The 23,846-nt window shown below is 49.1% G+C and overlaps 1 protein-coding gene and 1 long non-coding RNA gene across 3 annotated transcripts in view; one reads left to right on the plus strand and one right to left on the minus strand.

Moving 5' to 3' along the window:
- The window catches only part of LOC310743176, a 117,521-nt gene extending 103,932 nt beyond the window's left edge, over nucleotides 1-13,589 (minus strand). The window contains exon 1 of the long non-coding RNA XR_014538855.1: nucleotides 12,773-13,589. This is a non-coding gene — a long non-coding RNA (uncharacterized lncRNA). The remainder of the gene's footprint in view (nucleotides 1-12,772) is intronic.
- LOC310742993 (acrosin-like) lies at nucleotides 12,451-23,556 on the plus strand. Of its 2 annotated transcripts, none has more exons than XM_083573006.1 (5): nucleotides 12,451-12,576; nucleotides 14,357-14,574; nucleotides 17,876-18,147; nucleotides 20,202-20,350; nucleotides 22,472-23,556. In XM_083573006.1, exons 2-5 carry the CDS (start codon nucleotides 14,441-14,443, stop codon nucleotides 23,141-23,143), a joined length of 1,227 nt encoding a protein of 408 aa, XP_083429132.1. In that variant the 5' UTR covers nucleotides 12,451-12,576; nucleotides 14,357-14,440; the 3' UTR covers nucleotides 23,144-23,556. The 2 variants fall into 2 exon arrangements, with proteins under 2 accessions (XP_083429132.1, XP_083429131.1); XM_083573005.1 differs by having other exon boundaries at nucleotides 12,457-12,576; nucleotides 14,357-14,560.
- Nucleotides 23,557-23,846: the final 290 nt, after the last annotated feature.

Here is a 23,846-nt window from a genome sequence, read left to right on the forward strand (position 1 = left end):
ACAACTTATTTAAACCCCGCCCATCTGGCTGGGTTTCCCCAGCTACTCTGGGCAGCTTCCAACAAAATATTAAAATACAGTAATGCATCAAACATTAAAAGCTTCCCTAAACAGGGCTGCCTTCAGATGTCTTCTAAAAGTCAGATATTGGTTTATTTCCTTGACATCTGATGGGAGGGCGTTCCACAGGGCGGGTGCCACCACCGAGAAGGCCCTCTGCCTGGTTCCCTGTAACTTGGCTTCTCTCAGTGATGGAACTGCCAGAAGGCCCTCGGAGCTGGACCTCAGTGTCCGGGCAGAACGATGGGGGTGGAAACGCTCCTTCAGATATCCAGCATCTTGTTCTTACAGTGCCAAGGGAGAGCCCACAAACACGACCTGAGCATAGCAGTGGCACTTTTCCCTCCTAGGATTCCTGGCAACCGGTAATCAGAGGCTTCTTGCCTCCAACTGGGTAAGGAGAACATAGCCGTTGTGTCTAGTAGCCACCAATAGCCTTATTCACCCTCTTGAATTTGTCTTATGCTTTGCTATTTTGTTTTAGATTAAGCCCCTTGTTTGGCTACCGAAATATTGTTCACCTGCTTGTGTAGTTGGTTATATGTTTTACCATTTAAGGGTTGTCACCCGAGGTTCCCTTGGGAGGAAGAAGAGCAGGTTCTGAACTTAATAGATCAGCAATGTTGTGTCACCACGCTCCTTTTCTTCCATTAATATTTCTCTGCTTCTGTAAACTGTCGATCTTCGTGCAACCTTTTGTAGTCGGCAGTGGCCCTGCCTGTCATTTATTCCGGTTCACAGAATAAAATCAAAATACAAAACCACAAAATACATAAAAACAACAACCCAATAGCACCCCACCCCCAAAAAACCCACCACATTCTAAGAGGGCATAGGATGTAAATCAAATCAACCAAAGGCCTGGTTAAAAAGGAACGTTTTTGCCTGGTGCCTAAATGAAAGCGCCAGGCGAACATCCCTGGGGAGAGCATTCTACAGAGTGGGAGCCACTGCAGAGAAGGCCCTGTTCTCATGTTTCCACCCTCCTGACCTCTCAAGGAGGAGGCACACGAAGGAGGGCCTCAGAAGATGATCTCAGGGTCCAGGTAGGTTCATATGGAAAGAGGCGGTCTTTGAAGTATTGTCATTTGCCTTGAGATATTGAAGACTGACACTGGGGTGTCGGCAGAAGCCCCTGTAAACTTGGCCACACCTTATGGCCTTGGTTTGATTTTGATTTCCAAGTAACAATTTCCTAGAATCACAGAATCATACTTGGAAGGGACCCCCAGGGCCATCTAGTCCAACCCCGTGCAATGCCGGAATCTCAGCTAAAGCATCCATTTGGTGGGAAGACAGTTGGGCTGGGTGCCTGGGCCTCGAGGGGAACTGGGGTAACCCGACAGACGTTCGAGGCACCCTCTCCACACACAACACAAAGACCTCAGAAGAGGAAGAGCAGCCCTGTGCCCTCTTCCCAGCCATGTCTGCGTTGGATGAAATTTCCAGAATGTTTGCTGGCTTTAGGATCAAAGGAGATTCCTCTTCTGAGCATCTGTTCTCTGCTGCTTTTATGAGGTTGTTTTTCAGCAGTCGGCTGATACGGTGGTGCCATTCTGGGTCTGCTAATATCATGTTTTCATGACTGCACTGTGTGGATCCTTGTTTTGATGTGCTGGCTAACTTTAAGGCTTTGGGCATGCGTCAGAGTTCCAGACTGTGTTTTGTATTGTTGCCATGCGGGAGATTATCCCCAAATGCAGGCTAAAAAGCTATGAAGTGAAGAAATAACATGCATTATTAGCTGAGTCACTAGCGTGCAACTTAAGGTCATCGTCAATTAAAAGGGCAGATGATATCGCTCCCATGCCATAGAAGGATCTCCAAGATGGCTTTCTCAAAAAATGTTTTATTATGTTTTTATATGTGTTATAAGGAAAAAACCCCTGCTCCCTTTCCCTTATGGGGTATCCAAGAGCCCGTAGAGAGTCCTTAAGTGGGTTCCCTATTGGTAGGAGAAAATAACAGAGGCCAACCAGAGAATATTGAGAAGCAAAGCAGCTAGTAAGCCTGATCTTTATTAAATTGTTGCAACAGGGTCGTCACTCACCACACGCAGGAGGGAGGAGAACCCCAAACAATTGTGCACAAGCCCTTAAATAGACTTTTGAAATTGCCCACCCTGTCGCCCAAGACCACCTCCCTAAAACATATATCTCAGAAGGAGGCAGTCTCCAGTAGAAATCGTGTTTGTCAGGATACCTGATAATGGTCACTGATTGCTTCACCTGGGCAGCCTGGCCATTCTTTTGTGATGGTTAATACTTTTAGTTCCTGAATCCAGGTCATAGGCTCACCCTATCCATACACAAACGTGGCCTTAAGACATGATTTGCAAGCAAAAAGACAATGGAGAGGCTTTGCCCATTTCTTCCCTCCTTGCAGAGGTCAGTTTGGGAGAGTCAAAATGGCTTCAGGATTGCTCTTCTGTACTATTTCAGACACGTGGTTTATATACTTATGTTTGTGTTTGCCTTTTACATTTATGAACTTTTTATATATCTATTTGGGACCTTGGAATTCTTATAAAATATATGTTGGAAGCTGCCCAGAGTGGTTGGGGCAACTCAGTCAGATTGGCGGGGTATGAATAATAAAATTGTTGTTGTTGTTGTTGTTGATGATGATGATGATGATGATGTTGTTGTTATGGAGTAAGATGTCCCTATTTTCATTTAGAGAAATGTTGGAGGGTATGCTTGTGAATCTCAGAATGACTGGCAGTGGCAGGGATATATCTGTGTGCTGAGGTCAGGCGCCTCCTCCCAGGTCGCAGTTGATGCAAAAAAAAATGGTACCTGTCAGGTTTGCAGGTGGTTGCTCACGAGTAAACAGCCAGGACTCCGACCTGCTTTTTACAGGTTTTATTTAGTGCAAACTATGTACAGTGTAAAGGGATGCGGGTGGTGCTGTGGGTTAAACCACAGAGCCTAGGACTTGCCGATCAGAAGGTTGGGGGTTCGAATCCCCGCAATGATGGGGTGAGCTCCCATTGCTCGGTCCCTTCTCCTGCCAACCTAGCAGTTTGAAAGCACGTCAAAGTGCAAGTAGATAAATAGGTACCGCTCCGGCGGGAAGGTAAACGGCGTTTCCGTGCGCTGCTGTGGTTCGCCAGAAGCGGCTTAGTCCTGCTGGCCACATGACCCGGAAGCTGTACGCCGGCTCCCTCGGCCAATAAAGCGAGATGAGCGCCGCAACCCCAGAGTCGGCCACGACTGGACCTAATGGTCAGGGGTCCCTTTCCCTTTACCTTTATGTACAGTGCAGAAACCCAAAGTTCATGTCTGTCTCAGTCACTTGCAGATTCCGGGAGTGGCCTCTTCCTGTCCCCCCCCCCCCAGCATAAGAACTTAGACACCCCAAATCTCCACCTCCCCTCCTTACGTTTGACCCCCTTGCGAAAACTGGGTGATGGAAGCAGCATGTCAGTTTTCGAACCAGCCTGGCTTAGTGAGGTGCTTGGGCTCACAGTAACATCTGTGAGCCTTTGCCTCGCTTTGCCCCTCCTTTCCCCCTCTGCTTCCACCGGCGTGACTCTCTCCACTGCCTGACCAAGTGCTACTGCTTGGAGGTTCCCTGTGCTCTTCTGCCCCCCTCCCCAGTAGAAGAAGAAGAAGAGTTTGGATTTGATATCCCGCCTTTCACTCCCTTTAAGGAGTCTCAAAGCGGCTAACATTCTCCTTTCCCTTCCTCCCCCACAACAAACACTCTGTGAGGTGAGTGGGGCTGAGAGACTTCAAAGAAGTGTGACTGGCCCAAGGTCACCCAGCAGCTGCATGTGGAGGAGCGGAGACGCGAACCCGGTTCCCCAGATTACGAGACTACCGCTCTTAACCACTACACCACACTGGCTCCAGTACCCTGACACTACCATCTGGCAGGGTACAAAGAAGGACTCTTAACTATAAGAAAGGAGGGTGGTCCCACCAATGTGGTCCCACGTCCTGTTCTCACAGTGGCCAAGCAGGTGCCCATCATGGGAAACTTGCAAGCAGGATTCAAACCCAAGACCCCTCTCTCGTCCTGCGGATTCCAGCAGCTGGTGTTACTCAGAGACATATCAGCTCCAACCACGGAGGAAGAACATAGTCGTCTTGGCTACTAGCCGACATAATAGGTGCATCTTCTAAACTCTGAAGTTACAGGTGGTAGATGGAAGGGTGGGGGGAAACGCTTCCTAGATATCACTTTCAGTCAACAAAGGCCTGGTTACTTGGGGATTTGAAGAGCAAACATCCCTGCTTCTTCAGAACTGTCTGTTGGACAATGGGGATCCTTATCCCTAGTGTTTACTCTCTGATAACACTAATACCACCCAAACTTTCTCCAGAACCAAAGCTTTCTTCTGAACCTACTCTGCAGCTGTGCTGATGGCACCAGAAGGCGTATCAAAGGTTCGGTGGTTTAAGGAGGACTCCCAGAGGTCTTGTAAAACGTTCCTGTAGAAGGGAGGAGATATCTGTCCAGCTGTCAGGAAAGATGAAAGCTAAAACCATCAAGAGAGAAAAGGAGGTAAAAAAAGTGACTTCTGATGTACACATTGAATGAAGAACACGTCATCCATAGGAATAAGCGACCTGAAATACCTCCTGGAATATCAGAAGGTTGTAAACTATGCCCCGAGGAGGTGGAGTTAATCTCTAGGAAGGATCATCAGGTTTGCCGCTGCGTTCATTATGTGAGAATGACAGTCTGTTTTTGATAGCAGGCAAATTTGATGGCAGACTAGGGCTGGATGAACCATGTAGCAAAATAAGCACAGGCTTAGGGCATCAAGGGAAATGGGACAGCACATACTGTATTTTTCCGTGTATAAGTCACCCCCTATTTTGGGGGACTAAATTTAAAGAAAATGAGGGGAGATGGCCCAAAGTTGTTGCGCTTTTTAAAGGGGGAATTGCATGTGCACCATCACCCAGCAGGCCTCCTCTCTAGCATAACTGGGCAGGTTCTGGGGTTTGTCTCTGCCCCTCCTCTCACCAAAGAAGTGTTAAAAAATGAGTTTCTCAGGTTTTATTTCCCCTGGTGATTTCTCCTTTAGTCAGAGAGTGTTTTTCAGCTGCTGCTAGATGCAGGGAGATCCTTTGCCTTCAAATCAAGGGATTGTATTGCTGGAAGGGACCCCAAGAGTCATCTATTCATATATTTCCCCTTCAGTTAAGTAGGCAATGCTCTGAGGGCAGAAGAGAGATGGAAGTGAAATAGAATGAGGCTACTGGGATGTTTGCGTTAGAATTCCTGCTCCGTGATTGCAGTCATGAGATTGTTGTCTTTCACATGACGGTGTGTGTTTTGACTCCACAGAGTGGGAAGTGACGAAAACAGGATGTTTGTGTCACTGTGTTCCGTGAAGTGGGACTATTGTCCTTTGTTCTTTCTCTTTGCGTTCTGATGCTAGAGAGAGAGGGAGCTATGTTGCAGTGCTCCGTGTGTGTTTATATGTAAATAAAGTAGATTAGCCAAAATGCTGAGTTGCTGAGGTCTGTCACGCATGATGCGCAAACTCTGTGGATCCCTAAGTGTGCCGATGTCTGTTGGCATCAGTCTCTGTGATGTTCGGGCTGAAGAAAGCTTATGAAGCTCCTGAACGATCGACCAGGAGGGAGGGAACATGCCAGTCGGGCATGTGTCTCTGCCAAGGTCCTACTTGAGTGTGGGCTGAACTCCTAACAGTTTGGTCTTCATGGGGCAGGTGGAAAGACTACTCTTACCCTCTTTGTGTAAAAACTTGATGTCACCCACAGGGGCGGAGCTACCTGCCCTGGCACCTGCAGCAGTGTGGGGGTGGGGCAACTGGCTCTTGGGGGCGGGGCTAGCCACCCACATGATGAGCGTGGGGTGGCACAGCTAGCCGCCCGTGTGGCAAGTGTCCCTAGCTGCCTCCTGTCCATAAAGCCAGGCAAGCGTGGGGTGGGGTTGGGAGTGGCGTGGTGATGTCACCCACCCTCACGACTGACACCCAGTGCGCACCACACCCCCCACACCCGCCTTCCTCTGCCAGTAGTCACCCAGAGGCAATCCCGAGCGACACACCAAATCTTAGAACTTTGGCCATCACGCTGCCACCATCAAACAGCTCTGGGAGGCTAAATGGAAAGAAAAATGGTGTTCACCAAAATGAGCTCCAGAACTGGTTGGTGAGTTACTCCCCACCGCCCCACCAGTCCAAATTTCACCCCTGTAATCAGTCCAAATCCTCCACCATTGCTTTATTATTATTTTCTTGCCCCGGAATGCAAATGGTACCAAATTTGGACGCCATTTTGAACTCCTGCCAGCCATGGTCCTGGAATGTTGCTCCATGAGAACTTTTTGATGAGGGTCCTAACAGGGCAGGTCCGTCTCCCCTCTCCCCACCAGATGGGTGAATTGCGGCCTTCGTCTTTTCTCTGGAAACTTCCATTTGGCATCACTCCCAAGAAGGACTTTGCAGAGGAAAACAGGCTGGTCCTCTGAAAGGCTTCCTGGGCTGGGGGCTGAAGTTTCTCCCCCCCACCACCACCACAAAGGCCCCCATTGCCATCCTCCCACCAAAATGCACATCTACTCCATGTGTGCATCTCCCCGTTCCTGAATAAATACCCTGAGTACATTAAATACATGAATTTGATGAATAAATCCAATTCTTTCCCTTCTCCATCCTGTTCCCTTTTCCTTGTCTGCTCTGTCTTTCTGAGAACAAGTACCACCTTCATAGGGATTTTTGTAAGCTGCTCTGGGAGTCTTTCTTACTCAAACGCCATAAATCAATAAACGGTTCATCTACCTGTCCCTCTCATTTCTCAGTTTCCAGGGTCCCTCTTCCCTCACCCCCAAAGGACACACATAAGAGACAGATTGCGTCGTCACACTCTGCATCCACAAAAAGAAATAGGAATTAATTTTTGTCCGCTGCAAAATGATTCTTTTATCTGCACCTGTGAGAGATGAATTCAAGGAGGTGGCATCACCACAAGTTTTCTCTTAAGATACTCATGGGGGGGTTATAAACACGCACCCTACCCCACACAGTGTGTATAGGAGCCAATTCCTAGGTGCTGAGATAGCCCATCAGAGAGATGCTCCAGCCCTAGAGTGGAATTCCAAGGCACTGCATCACCAGACTCTGATCTGGCTCTGCTGTCCATCAAATGGGGCTTGTCCACATCTCAGCTTAATAATAATAATAATAATAATAATAATAATTTATTATTTGTACCCCACCCATCTGGCTGGGTTTCCCCAGCCACTCTGGGCAGCTTCCATAGAAAACCAAAAATACACTAAAATATCACAGATTAAAAACTTCCCTGAACAGGGCTGCCTTAAGATGTCTTCTGAATGTCAGGTAGTTATTTATCGCTTTGACATCCGATGGGAGGGCGTTCCACAGGGCAGGCGCCACTACCGAGAAGGCCCTCTGCCTGGTTCCCTGTAGCTTTGCTTCTCGCAATGAGGGAACCGCCAGAAGGCCCTCGGCGCTGGACCTCAGCGTCCGGGCAGAACGATGGGGGTGGAGACGCTCCTTCAGGTATACTGGGTATACCTTCAGGTATACTGGGCTCATGTGGATCATGAGCCCGTTGCACCTGCTTCCATTCCTCCTCGGCCACACAGCCTTCTTCTGCAACTGCTGCTGCCCCACACGTTCTCCTCCACAGATCTGGAGAGTCCCTGCATAGTGAACATTTGAATAGGAGAGCTTGGGTCCCCAAGGGTGAAAAGGAACAAGTGGGGAGACTTTGGCCACCTCATGAGAAGAGAAGACTCCCTGGAAAAGACCCTGATGTTGGGAAAGATAGAGGGCACAAGGAGAAGGGGATGACAGAGGACAAGATGGTGGGACAGTGTTCTCGAAGCTACAAACACGAGTCTGACCAAACTGCAGGAGGCAGTGGAAGACAGAAGTGCCTGGCGTGCTCAGGTCCATGGGGTCACGAAGAGTCAGACATGACTAAACGACTAAACAGGAACAAGTGGGGAGACTTTGGCCACCTCATGAGAAGAGAAGACTCCCTGGAGAAGACCCTGGTGTTGGGAAAGATGGAGGGCACAAGGAGAAAGGGACGACAGAGGACGAGGTGGTGGGACAGTGTTCTCGAAGCGACCAGCATGAGTTTGACCAAACTGCGGGAGGCAGTGGAAGACAGGAGTGCCTGGCGTGCTCTGGTCCAGGGGGTCACAAAGAGGCAGACATGACTAAACAACTAAATGACAACAACAACAGGGAGACGCCATGGACTAACTTAGGCACATTAATTTCACTGGGTCTTTTTTTGGTTGAATTCAACCCTAACCCTTGACTCCAACACTGCAGGCACCCCTGGCCAAGTCTCCCAGGGCGATGCATGAATGCAGTGGCCATGGCCAAAGTTGGTGTGCCCACCTCGTGTTCTCTCTCACATAGTGGACACACACAAATATGTGCATGCATGCACACACAGATCCATCAAGCAGTCTTAGATGGCCCCTGGATTATATAGTTTGCTAATAAATACAAGCATTTGGGATTGTAAACTCTCCTTTAGGAATAGTTTTTTCCAGGCTATGTTAGCTTACAGTCTCTCAGCTAATGCTGAAATGCTCAGAAGCACCATAGAGGTCCGCAATAACATGGCGAAGAATCTTGAGGTGCCAGCATACCTTCTCAGATGCCTTCTACAATGCAAGTGTGGGTTCCTTCAACTGTAGAGGCAGAAGCAAAGACATCATGGCTGGTAGACCTCCAGGTATAGATAGGGTGGTGTATAAATTGAATGAATGAATGAATGAATGAATGAATGATAGATAGATAGATATAGATAGATAGATAGATAAATAAATAAATAGCTAGCACTCGCTTCCATGAATTTGTCAGATTTTCCTTTACAGCCCGTCTAGGTTGGTGGCCTTCTTTCAGGAGTCCAGTCCCTGGCTTGATCACACAGTGTTGTTGTTGTTTAGTCGTTTAGTCGTGTCCGACTCTTTGTGACCCCCTGAACCAGAGCACGCCAGGCACTGCTGTCTTCCACTGCATCCCGCAGTTTGGTCAGACTCATGTTTGTAGCTTCGAGAACACTGTCCCACCATCTCGTCCTCTGTCGTCCCCTTCTCCTTGTGCCCTCCATCTTTCCCAACACCAGGGTCTTTTCCAGGGAGTCTTCTCTTCTCATGAGGTGGCCAAAGTCTTGGAGCCTCAGCTTCACGATCTGTCCTTCCAGTGAGCACTCAGGGCTGATTTCCTTCAGAATGGAGAGGTTTGATCTTCTTGCAGTCCATGGGACTCTCAAGAGTCTCCTCCAGCACCAGAATTCAAAAGCATCAATTCTTCGGCGATCAGCCTTCTTTATGGTCCAGCTCTCACTTCCAGTAAGCGAAGTTAATTAAAAGGGATGATTTATTGTCAAAACAACAGCTAGCTCCAGACGGCTCAGTCATGATGTCAAGGCATTTTCATGGGTTATAAGAAAGGTCAGTACAGAGTTTTATTGCCTGATTCTGACACAGTGATTCTTACTAGGAATGCAGAATGCACTCCATGACAGGAGAGTTTCTCCACAGTTTCCCCATAAATGCCAACACACATATAGATTATGACATTGAGAGTGACGCCGAAAGCACCACGAAAGCACATTGGTTGTGTACCTCTCTCAATAACCGTGTCATCTGTACTAGATGACACGGTTATTGAGAGAGGTACACAACCAATGTCCAGGCCATCGTCTGAGGCCGAACTGGAATTGCCAGAGCCACTGTTTACTGTTGGTCATGGTTCTCCCAAAAGTCCCAAGGAAGAACCAGCCAGCAAAGAGGATTTGCACCTGATATGTAGATCTGAGAGAGTCACAAAGGGATTGCCACCCAAGAGGTACTCTCAGGAGTTTGCTAACACAGCTGTTGCATGCATAGCTGTGGCTAGCAGCTCAAACCAGACACTGAGGTCTTGAGTGAGTACAAGGTTTGTCCACAGGAGAGACAAAGCCACACCTGAAGGTTGCAAGAGTCAACACTGTTTCCTCTGGAAACAGCTCTGGTCCCATGGAAGACAGGTAACCAGAGGTTTGAACTGGTCAGTCCAGTTGTTGGTAGTTCCAAGAATGGAACTGGTACAACAGGGGTATACTATGTGTATGACAAATGTTTCTGTCTCTTGATGCTGCAGTAGCTTTCACAGTGAGGGTTACCTAAAAATGGGGGAGTGATGTTAGGATTTTTATCCACCTGTGCTGCTGCAGTACGTAGCACTATGTTGTTTCTATCATGTGAGTGTCTAAGAGCGTGAGACAAGAAGTCTTAATACTGTTGGAACTTTAGTTTCACTTCTGCGCGTGATGCTTTTCTGTACTGATGCTGAGAGAGCACAGACATGCTGATGGATTCTTTGTATATAGACCGTAAAATAAATTTAGTTTAGAGCTACTGAATGACTCTTTCTTCTGCAATGGGATGCCAGAAGACGAGTGTGCTCCTCTCAGGAGGGAGGGGTTGCTTATCACCATTCTCTCTGGACTGCGGGAGATTTACAGCCGGAGAGTGACCATCGGAGAGACGCCCCGGTGTCTTGAGAAGGTGGTGGCCTTCCTGGGCGTTTTTTCCAACACTGAAGACCCCTTCCGTTTACAGAAGATATTGAACTTTCTCACTTCGTGCCTCTTGCTTTGTTTCCGGTCTAACAGCCCTCCCCTTAGCCTAGTCTTAGAAGGGATTGGCTCAGCTCCAATCTCTTCCCATTCTGACAAACTGCTTCCTTCTCTGTTCGTGCCAGTTTGCACTTCTTGAGAGCATTGGCTGGGTTCTGGCCTGCTCTCAGCCATTCCCTTATCAAATGGCACTCCAAGGGGTGGGGGAGCTGGCACTAGCCGATGCTCATCCTGCCTGGCAGTTAACCCTCTCTGTTCCTGGCTGCTTTCTTCAGCTGGTTGCAAACCTTCACTGAGATCTGGCTGCAAACCTTCCCTGGGGGTTGGCTCATTCATGACACCTTCACTGTCTCCTGTGGGAGGGAGTTCCATAGTTTAACTATGCGCTGGGTGAAGGAGTTTCTGTTTATCTGTGCTGAAACCTCCAAAACTCAGCTCCATTGGATTCCCATGACTTCTGGTGTTAGGAAAGAGGGAGAAAAACTTTCTCCTCGCCACTGGAAAATGGCCTTGCAAATTCAAAGCGGTAATGGGCACCAGGAAATGTGCTGCACCCAGAATCCTTTGCCACTCATGGAGGCTCCAAGGCAGAGGGACTGAGTGAGAAACCCTTTTTCTGACTGGAAGACATTTGAACTCCAGAGGCCTCAATCACGAAAGTTATTTGAGGCGATCTTGTTGCTTGTTTTCAAAGTTGTTTGGCTTGAGACCATGCCAAACCCACGGAGGCAAATGCAGTGCCGGATTTTGTGCAAGCTAAACAAGCTATAGCTTAGGGCCCCACTCTCTTGGGGGGCCGCAAAAAAATTTAAAGGAAAAAAAACTGGATGTACATTTCCAACATAAGATTTTATTGTTGTTTAGTCATTTCCTTAAGAATGGATAGGTTTGATCTTCTTGCAGTCCATGGGACTCTCAAGAGTCTCCTCCAGCACCAGAATTCAAAAGCATCAATTCTTTGGCGATCAGCCTTCTTTATGGTCCAGCTCTTACTTCCATACATCACTACTGGCAAAATCATGGCTTTAACTATACAGACCTTTGTTGGCAGGGTGATGTCTCTGCTTTTTAAGATGCTGTCTAGGTTTGTCATTGCTTTTCTCCCAAGAAGCAGGTGTCTTTTAATTTCATGGCTGCTCTCACCATCTGCAGTGATCATGGAGCCCAAGAAAGTAAAATGTCTCACTGCCTCCATTTCTTCCCCTTCTATTTGCCAGGAGGTGATGGGCCCAGTGGCCATGAGCTTTGTTTTTTTGATGTTGAGCTTCAGACCATATTTTGCGCTCTCCTCTTTCACCCTCATTAAAAGGTTCTTTAATTCCTCCTTACTTTCTGCCGTCAAGGTTGTGTCATCTGCATATCTGAGGTTGTTGATATTTCTTCCGGCAATCTTAATTCCGGTTTGGGTTTAAACAAATAAAATAAAACCTACATACAGAAACAGTGTTTTGTGTTGTGTGGGCTGTGGGCTCCTATTTTTTATGTGCAAATGGCTTTAGATACCTATTAGGTCCATCAATGACCATATAGCTTATATTCAACACAAAAAACAGCAACCATTTGTTGTTGACAAAGGACAGCTGGACATATCAAGGGCCCCATGACCTTCAGGAGCTTAGGGCCTCATCAAACCTAAATCCGGCCCTGGGCATATGGGAACCTTGGGCCCGGACTCTTGGGCACCATCCATTCCAGGGAGGAAAGAGAAAACCCAGAACGTCATTCTACCATGTGTGATGTCATATTGGCTGCAAGCTGATTGGCCAGACCCCAAAAGGACCGTTTGTGATGTCGTGAGCAATGGGAATCGCTGGTGGAACCCGTCACGCGCTGCGCCATGTAGGATGTTGTGGCTGCTTCTCCCCATTTTGGCTCTTTCCGCATTGTGGTCCACGCATGCGCAGGATGAGACCTGCACGTAAGTTACACCAGAATCGGGGAGAGGGGGAGAAGGACCCGTCCGTCCATCGCAGTTAGCCCCAGTGATGTTCTGGAGCCTCCATGGCAGTCCGCTAGTGAACAAATAACGCCTTTTCCGGGCGCACAACAGAGAGTCAGTGTGGTGTAGATGTTAGAGGGCTGCACTATGATCTGGGGGATCGGGGTTCATATACCCCAGGGGTCAGCAAACTTTTTCAGCAGGGGGCAGGTCCACTGTCCCTCAGACCTTGTGGGGGGCCGGACGATATTTTTTGGGGGAAAGAAAGAACGAATTCCTAAGCCCCACAAATAACTCAGAGATGCATTTTAAATAAAAGCACACATTCTACTCATGTAAAAACACGCTGATTCCCGGACCATCCGCGGGCCGGATTGAGAAGGCGATTGGGCTGGATCCGGCCCCTGGGGCTTAGTTGGCCTACCCATGATATACCCCCTACTTGGCCATCAAGCTCACTGGGTCATCTTGCGCCACACACTGTCTCTCAGCCAAACCTACCTCACAGGGTTGTTGTGAGGGAAAGAGCTATATATACACTAACTTGAGCCCCTTGGAGAACAGGTGGGAAATAAATGCAAAAACCCTTTTAATCTGTCCTGGTGACCTGACTATTCTCCTGCTGATGGTGGATGCTTCCCATTTGAGCTGGCTGCTCTCTTGATCTGCTCTTGTTTTTAAAACTATTTCTGTGTTTTGACATTGCATGCATTTGGCTTCATTATTGGATTATTATTATTTTTTTTAAAAAAACAATGTTGTTAGTTACTGCTGTGGACTACCCGAGGGGCAGAGAGACAGGGTGGAAATTTGCATAAGCATAAATTAGAATGTAGTTATCCTCAGAATATGCAGATATTTTAATTGCATTTTTATGCATGAACATTCAAAATGCATTTACAGTTTTGATATCCCGAAGATGCTTTCTATTTATAACCTCAGTGAGAAAGCTTTAAATAATTCAGAATCACATTTCTGTTCCATATAATTAGTAAAAGGACACCAGAGTCTCTCAGATTGCTCTTGACGGTACCATTTTGCCTACGCAGAATGGCAAGATACCATCTTTTTGCTGCAAGATTAAAGAAAGGACTTCTTCACGCAGTGCATAGTTAAACTATGGAACTCCCTGCCACAGGAGAGGCAGCAATGGCTTTAAAAGAGGATTAGACAATTTGTGGAGGAGAAGAAGGCTATTGATGGCTACTAGCCAGGATGGCAATGTTTCTGAGTCTTCTTCTTCTTTGGCAATCCCTCGTGGCCAAGTAAGATTGCTTTCCATAAACACAGTTTTAACAATGAGTCCATAAGTGACGCGGGTGGCGCTGTGGTCTAAACGTCTCCAAGTCTAACAGGGTCCCTGTCGTGTGGGGCTGCAGTTCTGATGTAGCCAGTGTGGTGTAGTGGTTAGGAGCGGTAGTCTCGTAATCTGGTGAACCGTGTTCACTTCCCCGCTCCTCCACATGCAGCTGCTGGGTGACCTTAGGCTAGTCACACTTCTCTGAAGTCTCTCAGCCCCACTCACCTCACAGAGTGTTTGTTGTGGGGGAGGAAGGGAAAGGGGAATGTTAGCCGCTTTGAGACTCCTTCGGGTCGTGATAAAGCGGGATATCAAATCCAAACTCTTCTTCTCTTCTTCATCCACTGGAATGGAGCTCATGAGCCATGATGCCTGCGCAGCCTCACCTGCCTCCTCCCACCTGCACCTACAAACCGTGCCTTCCTTGTCTGTCTCCCTGATCTGCTCTCTTCTTCACAGGAGGGTGTGCGGAAGCCGCCCGCTGGCTATGAGCCACGGCAACTCGCTGAGGATCGTGGGCGGCTCCAACGTTTTGCCGGGGACATGGCCATGGGTCGTCAGCTTCCAGTTTCCGACGAGCCAGGGCCCCAAGCACTTCTGCGCAGGCTCCCTCATCAACGCCCAGTGGATCCTTTCCTCCGCTCACTGCTTTATGATCCAAAAGTAAGCAAAGCCAGGTAGACAAACCGCCCCATTTCGACTTTATTCAGCTTCTCCCCATGCCCACATCAGTCGGAATGAAAATTCGCAAGCGTTTTCTGTATGAAGGTTCATCTAATGTTCCGATCTATAGGGATATACCGTATTTTTCGCTCCATAAGACTCACTTTTTTCTCCTAAAATGTAAGGGGAAATGTCTGTGTGTCTTATGGAGCGAATGCGTGGTCCCTGAAGCCGAATTGCCCGGGGGCAAAAAGCAGATTGTGCTTTTTTTTTTTTTTTTAGAAAGAGGGAAGGGGGTGTCAAAATGAAGCTGCTGAGCAGCTGATTGGCAAGTGATCAGGAGGGTGATGAAGGACGCTAGCGATAAAGGAGGCTGCCTGGGAGGGGGGAGGTAAAAGCCCATGGATCCTCAGGATTTTTGCACTGGGTCACCCCAAATTCACCATCAGATCACATAGCATGTCCATGGCTACAGCCTGCACCAAAAAAATAACGCACCCACTGTTTCGTGGGCCCACAATGGCGCAAAAATGTGGTTACAAAGCATGGGTCCACATGGATCCTCAGGATTTTTGCATTGGGTCACCCCAAATTCACTGTCAAATCACATGTCTGTGGCCACAGCATGAACCACAAAAATCATACATCCACTGTTTCGTTCAGAATATTTTTTGTGTGTGTTTTCCTCCTCTAAAAACTAGGTGCGTCTTATGGAGTGAAATACGGTACATATCTTGGCAAGGGGCAGATTTGAGGGTAAACCATACACAGCACGGGTCTGCCCTTGTGGCTCGTTGGAAGTTGAAACTGCTTCACATGTACTATTACGTTGTCGTTTCTATGAGGATATACGTTTGACTTTTATTACACCTGTTTTGCAAAAGTCCAGGAAAGAATCGGAACACCATAGTTTAAAACTACTGCTAGAGGACAAGAATCCCAAGACTACATTAAATGTAGCTAAATTCTGTGCGTCTGCAATCAATCGCAGGAAGCAAGTGGTATTCCATAGTGACTAAACTCCTAAATGTTATTTACAGGGGGCACGCTAATAAATAATTTTAATTTTTATATTTAAATCCTTGTTATATTCATATTGTCTTTTGTATTTCTGATATATATTTTTATGATCTGTGATGTTGTGCGTGTTGACGCTGGTCTGTGACCGTATTAATAAATTCATTCATATCTTGGCAAGGAATTTCCGCGTACACATTATTTTCACAAAGACAAATGTTTGTTTGAGTGTGCCTTTCACTAATACAGGGTGAGTCTTTTAAGAGAGGCCCCGTGGAACATGTGTACTCTGTATCCACGGGGGCCTCTTTTAAAGGACTCACCCTGTATTTGCTCTTGAGGGGTTTACACTTTTTTTGTTTATGCAACTCCTTCCAGCCCAAGCCAGCATTGCAGTTTGTTGGGGAAGACAGGGCATCAACGAGCCGCTGTTATTCCTTTCCTGTTCCAGACCCCAAGTGGTCCCTTTTGGCCCTCCCCCCACTTTCGCTTCATGTTCCTTGGACTCTTACTCCATCATGCTTGGTGCTGCTGACCCCAGGGCCACTTTCTGAACACACCATTCTTTCCACTGTGCTACACACACACACACACACACACACACACACACACACACAACCACACACCAGAGATTTCCCCAAAACATTCAGCCCCTTGGGTGAGTCCTGGAATGCTCTTCAAAGTTCTCTCCTGAGCCTGGTGATGCGTGGTGAGTTCCCGCCCGCCCCAGTGGAAATAATGACACATGACACAATTATTAAGGTTAATGGGCTAAATAAGGCCACAACCTCATTGGTTACAGGTGATGAGCGGTATTGGCTTAGGCATTGGTCCTAACCGACTATATCCAACTTCAGCCCATCCGCTTGAAGTCCGGGAAGGGTTAACCACCAGTAGGGGGAGTCCTGCTGATGCACATCAACTAGGAACTCCCCTGGAGTCACTGCTGGGGGCATGCCTTAGGCCCTCATCTCCCTAGGTTTCGGACAGGGCCACTCCCCCCGGTATCCTTTATCGGACTACCCTTCAATCTGTGGGGCAGGTGATGGCGCTACCTCCCCTCTTCCAGCTACAGAACAATACCAATGCCTAACCGCCAATACCAAGAAAGTTGTGATGATTAGGCAAAAACCAAGTGGCTGGTGCCAATTTGCCAAGTGGGAAAATTCCTACCAGGCCCCTCAAGGGCAACCAACCAAGGTCCATAGCAAGGTCAAGGAACGAAAACCTCATAGGGCGGGAGGGTGGGAAACAGGAACAGCTTGTAGGCGGCAAAGAGGGAGATCCACGGCCGCGTCCTGGTTTAAATAGGGCAGGCCACGCCCCCTGAGCCAGCCGATTGGCTGGCCAGGTGATGACGCGGCTGGGAATCCCCCCCCAATTGCGCAGCAACTGGTTCCAGCTGCTGCGCGCGTGTCGGGGCCATGTCGCCCGCAACCCCACCTCCTTCGTAGGGCGGAAGTGGCTTTGCCTAGCACCAATCATTCATAAATGACTTGGATGAAGGAATTGAAGGAATGCTAATCAGATTTGCACATGGCACCAAACTGGGAGGGGCAGCTAATACCACAGAATCAGGATTCAGGATAACTTTAACAAAATGAATTTCAACTGTGCCTTGGCAGACACACAAATATAGAATGGGGGAACACTGGGCTTGCCAACAGTATAGGTGGAAAGCTTCTAGGTGTCTTAGTAGACCACAATAGTGTGATGTAGACTTCCACAGAAGTCTAGTGTCCAGTCCCCACCTGGAATCCTGTGTCCAGTTCTGTGCACCACAATTTAAGAAGGATGTTGGCAGGCTGGCGGGTGTGCAGAGGAGGGCAACCAAGATGATCAAGGGTCTGGAAACTAAGCCTGATGAGGAACGGTTGAAGGCTCTGGGTATGTTTAGCCTGGAGAAGAGGAGACTGAGAGGTGATAGGATAGTCGTATTCCAATATCTGAAGGGCTGCCACATGAAAAACGGAGCAAGCTTGTTTTCTGCTGCTCTGGAGGACTTGAGTCAATGTTTTCAAATTGGAAGAAAGGAGAGTCCAACTAAACGTCAGGAAAAAAACTTCCTGATGGTAAGAGCTGTTTGACAGCGGAAAAGACTTTCTCAGAAAGTGATGGACTCTCCTTCCTTGAAGGTTTTTAAGTAGAAGTTAGACGGCCAACAGTCAGGGATACTTTAGCTGTGACTCCTGCATTGCAGAAGGCTGTCCTAGATGACCCCCGACGTCCCTTCCAATTCTACAATTCTGTGATTCTCTGAAATCTCATTCTAAGTCTTCCCTCTCCCCCCCCCCCCAGGTTTGTAAAAGTTGAGTATCTGAAGGTGCACATTGGCGTCACGCAGCGTTCCAACCCCGGCCCCGATGCCCAGGTCCGCTCCATCAAGAGAATCGTGGACCACGAACACTTCCGCCACGAGGGGTATCTCAACGACATCACCCTGATTGAGCTGGACAAGCCGGTGGTCTGCAACGACTACATCCAGCCCGCTTGTTTGCCGGACGAGAACCTGGAGGTGGATTCCCTGACCCATTGCTACACCTGTGGTTGGGGCATCACACAGATAAAGTGTGAGGACCACCCCCTTCCCCTCCCCACAGAGAGACGTGGTTTGCAGGGGCCTCTTGTGGTCCGTTCTCCATCACCCTGCCAGTTTCAGAAGCGAAGGCGAGGAAAGGAAGAGGGATTGAATTGTTGCTTTGGAGACTCTTAAGGACCTTAAGCTGAGGAATTGGGGGAGGGGGGAATGGCATAACAGAGGGCAGCACTTTTGCAGAAATTGGAGGGACAAGTCCAGGTGTGGGGGAACCTGCAGTCCCCCAAATGTTGCTGGACTTCAATCTCCATCAGCCTTGGACATTGGTTGGGGCTGATGGGGCCCCAAAACATCTGGAGGCCCATGCATCCCCCACCCTTGTACTAATCTCTTAGTCAATGGATTGTTGCTGTTTAAATAATAATAATGATGATGATAGTAATAATAAGGTAAAGGGACCCCTGACCATTAGGTCCAGTCGTGGCCGACTCTGGGGTTGCGGCACTCATCTCGCTTTACTGGCCGAGGGAGCCGGCGTACAGCTTCCGGGTCATGTGGCCAGCAGGACTAAGCCGCTTCTGGCGAACCAGAGCAGCGCACGGAAACGCCGTTTACCTTCCCACCGGAGCAGTACCTATTTATCTACTTGCACTTTGACGTGCTTTTGAATTGCTAGGTTGGCAGGAGCAGGGACTGAGCAACGGGATTCAAACCGCCGACCTTCTGATCAGCAAGTCCTAGGCTCTGTGGTTTAAGCCACAGCACCACCCGCGTCCCTAGTAGTAATAATAATAATAATAATAGCAATAATAATAATAGTAATATATTTATACCCCGCTCATCTAGCTGGGTTTCAACAAAAGGTAAATACATTAAAACATCAGTCATTAAAAACTTCCCTAAACAGGGCTGCCTTCAGATGTCTTCTAAACATCAGGTAGTTGTTAATTTCTTTGACATCTGATGAGAGGGCATTCCAGAAGGGCAGGCGTCACTATTGAGAAATCCCTCTGCCTGGTTTCCTGTAACTTCCCTTCTCACAGTGAGGAAACTGGCAGAAGGCCCTCGGAGCTGGACCTCAGTGTCCGGGCTGAGTGATGGGGGTGGAAGCCCTCCTTCAAGTATACTGGCCCGAGGCCATTTAGGGCTTGAAAGGTCTGCACCAATATGCTGAATTGTGCTCAGAAATGTACTGGGAGCCAATGTAGGTCTTTCATGACCAGTGTTATATGGTCTCGGTGGCCACTCCCAGTCCCCAGTCTGGCTGCCACATTCTGGATTAATTGCAGTTTCCAGGTCACCTTCAAAGGTAGCCCCACGTGGAGCGCATTGCAGTAGTCCAAGCGGGAGATAACTAGAGATGCACCACTCTGGCGAGACAGTCTGCGGGCAGGTAGCGTCTCAGTCTGCATACCAGATGGAGCTGGTAAACAGCTGCCCTGGACAAATGCATGAAGCTGCCTTGTCTGTTGGTCCAACCAGCCCAGCATCCTCTATCCTGATATGCAGCAGCTGTGCAGCATCTCTTCCACAGATGCCTCCCATCACCTGCCACAGCCTTCTCCCCAAAAAGCTAAGAGTTCTGTCATGGCATCTTCAAAAGGAAGGACCAGAACTCAACAGCTGAGTGCATTCATCCCATGTAGAAGAGATCAGATGCCTGGATTTCTGGTCCAATGCTCAAGCAAACTAAACTATAAGCCTTTCCCAACCTGATTTTGGATAGCAGCCCCTTTCTCCCTGGCTATTAGAGTCTGAGAGATATTGTGGTCCTGAACCGTTTAAGGCTTTATAGGTGAAAACCAGCACTTTGAGTTGAGCCCAGAAGCTAATTGGCAGCCAGTGCAGTTGGGTCAGCGCTTATGTTGATATCACATCTCTTGGGTAGGTGGAGCAGAGTGACTTTCTCTCATTGAGGAGAGAAACCCTCAGCCCATCTCCTTACACCCAAGATTTTGGGACCGAGGCTCTCACCAGGTCAGGTGCTGTCAGTTCTTGATGAGCTTTGCCCAGAAGACCTCTTGCGTTAGAAATTAAGGTCCATCAGGCAGGTACCAGCTGGGCCTTCTCCCTGCTTTCTGCCCACAGGGCGTGCCCCGTACGCTGACATCATGCAGGAGGCCAGGGTGACCATAATGCCCTCCGACATCTGCAACAGCAGCAAGTGGTATGACGGACAGATCATACAGGAGAACATCTGCGTCATATCTGAGGAAGCAAAGGTGGACCGATGTAAGGTAGGTGTGAGCTAAAGCCCAGCGTCCTCATTCTTCATCATCGTGGTTCTGGTCTTCCGAGCTCCACCCTGGTCTTCTAAACTGAGGTGTCCTGTTACAAGCCAAGACCTGCTGGGGAGGTCCAGTGGAGGCCAGCGGGAGTGTGAGGAAGAAGCTTGCTGTGGAGCAGAGAGTATTTAGACTACACACTGAGCAACCAGGATCAGGAGCTAACGGAGGTCTCAAGTTTGGTGCTCTTGATGGTGCAGGCATCTAAGGAGGAACTTGCAAGCTCAGAGCAGGCTCCCTGTTGCAGAAACTAAGCCCAGACATGTGGGAAACTGGGAGGAGCCACTCAACAAGGAGAGGAGCCTAAGGTGTGTCCCCCTACGCTACCATTAAAGGTCCTTTGCTCAAGTAAAATGTGCAGGGGTTTGTTGGTGCCTGGCTAACAGATGCGTTCAGAATAGGGAGTTGGTTTTGGGCTCCAACATGGATATAGCAGTTCTGCTAGTGCAAAGAGTAACCTTTGACGTGGGGGACTCTCTTCAAAGGAGGCTGGATGTCCACCTGTCATGATCCTTTAGCTGTGATTTCTGCATCACAGGTGGTTGGACTAGATGACCCTCGGAACCCTTTCCAAGTGTACAATCTTACGATTCTCCAAGCCCACCTGATTCATTTCCTTGCTGTCAGTGGCAAAATTGTGGCTGGCTGTGCGTTGTCCCGTGTTAGAGTGTTGTCGTGGCCATTGCAGCTGCAGTTCCTGAAAGCAAGGATCTCCTTGCAGGGCTGGTGCATCCCATTTTGCCACCTGAGGCGGAATGGGAAGGTGCTGCCACGCCAGGCCTCCCCTCCAGAAGCCCCTTTTAACTGGGTTGTGCAACGGCGCTCGCAGAGCGGCGGCACTGGCGGTGGATTCCAGCCATGGGAAACTAGCCCTTCCCTGGCTCCTCAGGGGTTGTGAATGGCGGAGTCTCCTTGCCCAGGGCTGGCCTGTCCATGAGGCAGGCTGCCTCAGGTGGCAGAATCCACAGGAACCGCCGCCACCAGATAAGGGAAGAGAAGCAGCAATGGTAGCTTCTAGGGTCTGGCAATATCTCAGGAGACTAGGAACTTTGCCCTTGCTTGCTCAGGTCTCAGAAAGGTCAAGGGAAGCCTCCATGTGATCTCATGAGGCTCTCGGGCGATTTGGTGGGGCCCTTGTGTGATGCCGCCAGAACCTGGAACCTTTTAAGCTAAAAAATTAATATGCAAAAGTATAAAAGGCGCAAGGAGATAGGATAATATTATATTAAGTATTGAATAACAAATAAAGTGAGTAACGCAAAAATAACAAAAATAATAGTAAAGAGTATCGCACAGGGGTGGAGGGAAGTACTGGGTTGTGGGGGAGGGAGGTGAAGGGATTAATTGAAATTGTTAAAGATTGGTATAGGATTTAAGAGATTTAAATTTCCATAAAGATTCTATAAGGAAAGCAGAAAGCAGCAAGAAATATCAAGTAAAAGTATTGGAAAGGTAAAGGTGAAGGTGAAGGGACCCCTGACCATTAGGTCCAGTCGTGGCCGACTCTAGGGTTGTGGCGCTCATCTCGCTTTACTGGCTGAGGGAGCCGGCATACAGCTTCCGGGTCATGTGGCCAGCAGGACTAAGCCGCTTCTGCCGAACCAGAGCAGCGCACGGAAACGCCGTTTACCTTCCCACCAGAGCAGTACCTATTTATCTACTTGCACTTTGACGTGCTTTCGAACTGCTAGGTGGGCAGGAGCAGGGACCGAGCAACAGAAGCTCATCCCGTCGCGGGGATTCGAACCCCTGACCTTCTGATTGGCAAGTCCTAGGCTCTGTGGTTTAACCCAGAGATCAGTGTAAATGAAAACATGAGACTTACGGTTTTGCTATATATGATTTTTATTTTGGAGTTGTCTGTTGTAAAGAATGCATATTATGTGAATAATAATAATAAAAAGAACCTGCATCCTACAACCAGGTAACCCCAGCAAGCAAGGCTTTGGTGGGGGTATCAAGGGGGTGGGAATGGACACACAGTGTGACACGACCCCTCTTTGCCCCGGTGGCAAAATTAGACGGGCCGCCTCTGCCCTCGCTCCTCACGCCGCTTCCCTCTTCCCGCTCCAGGGCGATGGGGGCAGCCCCCTCATGTGCAGGCCAGCGAGATCCGAGCGCTTCTGGGTCGTGGGTCTCAACAGCTGGGGCAGAGGCTGCACAGTCGGGAAGGTCCCGGGCGTCTTCACCGCCACCCAGCACTTCTACTACTGGATCCAGAGAATACTGAAGAACCCTCCTGTCTCCGCTCTTGTCCCACCATTCAAGCCAACACCGCCCCCGACCAAGCCCCCCAGCACCGCCTCCACCCTGTTTTCACCCCCAGCCTGGGCAACAGCACCCAATTTAAAGAGACCCACTCATATGTTGGTGAACGGCAAGTATTACGGGTACGGGGGCAAGGCCCGGCCAACTTACTCGTTTGAACGCCCCGGTTATGTTGCAACCACGACCTCCCGGCCTCGTAGCACGTGGGGCTGGTACACGGGCCCCAAGAGGACTTTCCCCCCCTATAAGTTCACTTTCCCCCCCTATAAGCCGACAACTCCCTGGTATCTCACCAGCACAAAGTTCCTGGGCTGGAATGTGCGGCCCAGCATTATTTACAGGCTGCCCAAGCAGAAGCCGGCCACCACGGCGAAACCAACGACCCAGTGGCAGTACCAGCCCTGGACCACCATGGCGCGACCACAGACCCGGTGGCAGTACACGCGCCGGACCAGGCCCAGTAACTGGGGCAAATAGGCCTTCAACCACACACACAGACCAGAGGTCTTGGCCACAGGTTCAAAGCACAGCTATGAGCCTGACCCTGATCCCATCCGTTGCCATGCTGCTGTCACTCACAGAGATTGCAGCCGGGCTCTGGCACGAATCGATCCTCAGGTCGCCCTTTTGCAACTGTCTTGGGAAGCAAAAGATGGCAGGAGGTTTCTGGATGATGGCGACTCTGTCTGAGCTCATGTCAGAGCCAGCCTGAGAATGAACTCCCACCCGAGGAACCAGACAAGATCCTCAAAGTATCTGGAAGCTCCTCGACTCACGGCACATTCTTGTTGAGAAGGCCCTCCTCCTTCTGTGGGTGGGTCCAGCCCCTTCTCGCCTGTGGGAACTTCTTGTACAAGCACATTAGAAATAAAAGTGGTGCCAGCCTTCTACTGAGCTTGTCCTGGTCATTTCTCTCCGGGCAGTGCATAGTGGGAAGGCAGGGGTAGGTAGGAAAGGGACTTACGCCATGTCAGGTCTTCTTCCGTCCATCAAACCCAGGAGTGAGGGACCCTTTGCAGCTCAAGGGCCACACTTCCCTCTGAGCCCCTCCCCAGGGGCCATATGCCAGCAGTGGGCGGGGCTAAGGCAAAAGTGGGCGGGCAGCAAAATAAGTCCTGCCCTCTGCTGTTCCAGAGGGTCAGACTCAAACCAATGGATTCAAATGACAAGAAAGGAGATG

This window comes from Podarcis filfolensis (assembly GCF_964270895.1).
Source record: "Podarcis filfolensis genome assembly, chromosome: 10".
Lineage (NCBI taxonomy): Eukaryota > Metazoa > Chordata > Lepidosauria > Squamata > Lacertidae > Podarcis > Podarcis filfolensis.

Excerpts from the sequence above, each read along its gene's own strand:
- LOC310742993 (XM_083573005.1), top strand. The coding sequence starts at position 12,503 with ATGTTGTGGCTGCTTCTCCCCATTTTGGCTCTTTCCGCATTGTGGTCC. Across the intron at positions 14,561-17,875 it reads CACTGCTTTATGATCCAAAA|GTTTGTAAAAGTTGAGTATC; the intron begins GTAAGCAAAGCC and ends CCCCCCCCCCAG. Across the intron at positions 20,351-22,471 it reads CAAAGGTGGACCGATGTAAG|GGCGATGGGGGCAGCCCCCT; the intron begins GTAGGTGTGAGC and ends TTCCCGCTCCAG.